The 4,089-nt window shown below is 35.2% G+C and overlaps 1 protein-coding gene across 1 annotated transcript; it reads right to left on the bottom strand.

Moving 5' to 3' along the window:
* Positions 1-378: 378 nt before the first annotated feature.
* LOC143229542 (uncharacterized) lies at positions 379-1,605 on the bottom strand. The gene has a single exon (XM_076462027.1). It carries the CDS (start codon positions 1,358-1,360, stop codon positions 779-781), a length of 582 nt encoding a protein of 193 aa, XP_076318142.1. The 5' UTR covers positions 1,361-1,605; the 3' UTR covers positions 379-778.
* Between the last annotated feature and the right edge of the window lie 2,484 nt (positions 1,606-4,089).

Raw genomic sequence — 4,089 nt, 5'->3', positions numbered from 1 at the left:
TGAAAATTTACAATACTAGTAACCAGGTTTCAATATTCGTAGTGGGCAAAACATAGATAGCCCATTGCGTAACTTTGTGATTAATTACAAACAAAGTGAGGTATAATTTTCTATGATATTTTCGGAAAACTTAATTTTTAATGTTTTCAATAAACCGAGACTCGACTATGTTAAAACGTGTATAGCTTTAAGTAATCAACTGTAATCAGTGTTAATAACAAATCGATACAAATTTTTTTTACAAAAAAAAACATGACTAGGAAATTCATAACTTGTACACTGTCCGCACACATCTGTTATCTGGATTTTTCTTAAAACGTATATTCTATTTTCAAACAGACACAGACAGATGTAATATTTTGAAACACAACAACAACAGAAAAAAACAGTTTTTTTATGTGTCCCAAAAGCATCAAACATGGAAAGTCGTGGAATTCAACAGTTATTTAAAAATGGTAATACTGTATACATACTCACTACTTCTGGAAACTTTGTTCAACTTTACAGTGAAGTTGAACATAGTTATGTAAGAAAGAAACTCTTATTAAAACAATTTAAAAAATAGAGTTAGTTTTTACATTAAAATGAAATATAAAAAGATTGATTAAAGTTGTCACAGTAAACTTCGTTTTCAAAATAAGATTTGATATACGTATCTTCAGAACTTAATGTAATTGTTTCACTGATAAAGTCTAAGCTTTGATGTAACTAAAGAACTAATTACCCAAATTCATCGATTTTGTAGAAAGTTTATAAAATTAGTTAGAAAAAGCAACTTCTAATTTCTCTCCAGAAGTTCACATAATGCCGTAATATAACTCTGAGCCATCTGTAGTGTTTCGTACTTAGATAGTTTCCGATCCTCACCAATCGAGGGCACTACATTCCGAAGACGATCGAAGGCTTCGTTGAGGCTGTGCATCCGTCGTCTCTCTCGAGCGTTAGCCGCCAAGCGTCTTCTCTTTATTACTGTCGGGGTGGAGACGGATGTTTCTAAACGTTGCCGTCTAGATTTACGATTTTGCCATACGTCTTTCTCACTTGTAGACGAGTCTATTCTGAATTTCTCAGGAGAGTTAACCTGGAGCATTTCACAGGAACTACTGAAGCTTAGAGAAGCAAGCGGGCTGTCTTCCGATGCACTTTTCCACGTGTGACGATCAAAACCAGGCTCGTGGTCCTGAAGCAGAGCTTGGTACGGTAGTGTGGACGTGGAGGACAGCTCTAACAATTGGTGTTCAGACTTAGAGGTGTGGTCACTAGATGAGTTGGACACTACGGGAAGATAATTATCATAAGATGTCAGAGACGAGTTGCAAGAGAACGAGTTTGCCAAGATTGTCAGCAGGTCAGTGTCCATTGTTACTCTATCTTGTAGAGGGCCACAAAAGATGTTATTTTAACGCACTCCAATATAAAACTACTCATGGAAGGCGCAAACTGTAGGTAGCTAAACATAAGTGACTCCCGCCGGTTATGCCCACCTTTATATAGCTGTTTATTAGACATTCTGTCGGCACCTGGCTGGGCGGAGGCCAATCCACGCACGTGGCCTCAAGCGTTTCCACTGTAGTAGCGAAGTAGTAAAAGCCCGCGTGTTCTGTCCTGTTGTCGGTAGGTAATATGACAGATAAACTGTAGTCATACGAGTAAATGACGTTACATAAAACTCCACGAATGAGAGGAACACCTAATCTTTCTCGACATTCAGAAGGGTTTCTTTCAGCATCATACATTTCGCATCGAAGCGATCCAGCTGTATTTAACACTAAACATTCATAATATCACTACATAATTATATTTGAAGATGAATTAGTGTTGGGACAAACCGCTATTAATTTTGTACAAGAGTTTGTTGTACCACAACACATTACTAACGGCTTTTGAATGAGATGCAAAAACAGCGTCGTCTAACTAAGAATATAAAATAATTAAAAGTAATTTATCTAAAAGGTCGGATATGGATGGACAAAAAGTACAGAAACGAGTTTAATCAAAATGCAAAAAATATATTTACTGGGCTAAATCTAGGAACTTAAAAAAAAGAAAGAATACAAACCAGACTAGAAATAGTGTCTACATTATTTTCTCAAGCTACAAATCCTTATTTTGACTCCATTAAAATTGATGAGTACACGAGACATGAACTAAAATTACGTAAACTCATGAACACCGAAAGGATTGGAAAAGTACATGTATGTGTAATTTGGTATTGGACAAAAGCAACCACGTGGGGCTCAGACATTATTCACATTTTTGGTTAGACACGTGTGTGTTTTGTGTTTTTCTTTTAGCAAAGCCACAAAGGCTATCTGCTCAGCCCACCGAGGGGAATCGAACGCCTGATTTTAGCGTTGTACATCCTGAGACATACCGCTGTACTAGCGGGAAGCGGTTAGACACTCTTCACTTCATTAACTGTTACACTACGAACTAGGTAACATGAGCTGTACTTATTACTTATTTTATTTAAATCACTTTTAATTTGATTTTAGGGTAAGGATTGATAATACAGTATTATTATTTTATTTTTAACACCAATTATTTTTATATATTATTAATAATATAATTTGACAAGTCAGAGTTCGGTTGGTTGCTTCTAAATCTAATATGAAACATGGATTTGTCGTCTACTTGAAGTTCTAATACATAAAGCAAGGTTGTGTTTTTACTGGAAAAGCCAATAAAAGAAATGTGCTTTGTTTATAAATAGAGCTGTAATAGGCGTAACAGGTCGATATTTGCCAACAAGATTGATATGCACAGTTTTTTTTCTTAATTTAAATATATGTTAATGTACAAACAACAGCACAATTTATAATAACGGTTATTACAAAAGCTGTACAAACTGACAAACAATATTGAGTCTTTTTATGGTCTGGACCTGAATATCTTATGACATATCACAATGAGCGAATTAGTTTCAAGTTCATATCAGTACAGTTCAGTTAAAGGATAGCTAGCTGGCTGCTCTCTACTCTTGCCTGGTCTTACGCCATTTACAAATTGATCCTTCACCAACGAAGATACGTAAAGTCCTCGGAAAAGTATTAACGTGCGAACTGAAGCTAAACGGTTTACGATGTTCGAAATCTATATTCGTTCCTAGTCAAATATTTGCAATTTCCCGATTGATAATGGTTTATCACAGTTATAGTTTCGGAGATTTATAGTACACTATTTGAACCAAACGAACAATATATTATATTGTTTGTTAGCGCGTCAGTTTATAAACTTGAGGCGAGATTTTAGAAATTTCAGTTGGCAACAATACTTGAAAATACGCTAGTGCTTTCGTAAAATATCTGTGTTATTGATTCATACACTTGAGAACCTTCTACATATTTAGCAAATAGACGGGAATTTCGCAATACACATTTAAAAATATAAGTTACATGTATTTCTAAATATATATTTAACTAAAACGATATTAAAATAAATATATATATTATTAAATATGTTGCACGTCCAGATAGGAGAACAACGAGGTATGAGTTTACCATGAATAAGGCTTCCAGTTATACCTCACGTTTAACCACAGCATACCTCAAACAGCTGAAGAATGAAGCCAGTATTTATAATATCGTGTGGGAAGACATGTTGGTAAAGACGTTGACACAGCGTTTAGGAACTTTTTTGAGACTAGACTGCTGACAAGAACACAGAGTAACAGTATTTTTTGATCACAGGTGAGTTATGGAGATTATACCAAAATTGATTGGGTGCCTTGAACATCGTAGCCTGGTTACATAGACTTTAGAAATGTAAATTGCGCTGCAGAGCTATTGTCAAGATACACAACCATCAGGTAGAGCATGACTGAACGTGAAGACATGGACTGTAACTATATCGTGAAGCTCCGCAGTTGTTCTAGTATAGCTGTGCAACCTTTGTATAAACCACATTTGCTCGGCTTACGTGAAGCTATATTAGGAAAACCATAATTGTAATTTTTCTTGTAGCTGTAATGTATATATATATATATATAAGATATAGTTCTATTGGTTAAATGTACATGCGATATATTAAGTCTAGTTGTCTGCTTCCAGGTTTCAGACGAAAGTCGTAGTCTTGATGGCTACTTACACC

This window comes from Tachypleus tridentatus, chromosome 10, assembly GCF_004210375.1.
Source record: "Tachypleus tridentatus isolate NWPU-2018 chromosome 10, ASM421037v1, whole genome shotgun sequence".
NCBI lineage: Eukaryota > Metazoa > Arthropoda > Merostomata > Xiphosura > Limulidae > Tachypleus > Tachypleus tridentatus.
Note: the sequence above shows the minus strand (reverse complement) of the source record. Positions and strands in the feature narration are given on the sequence as shown.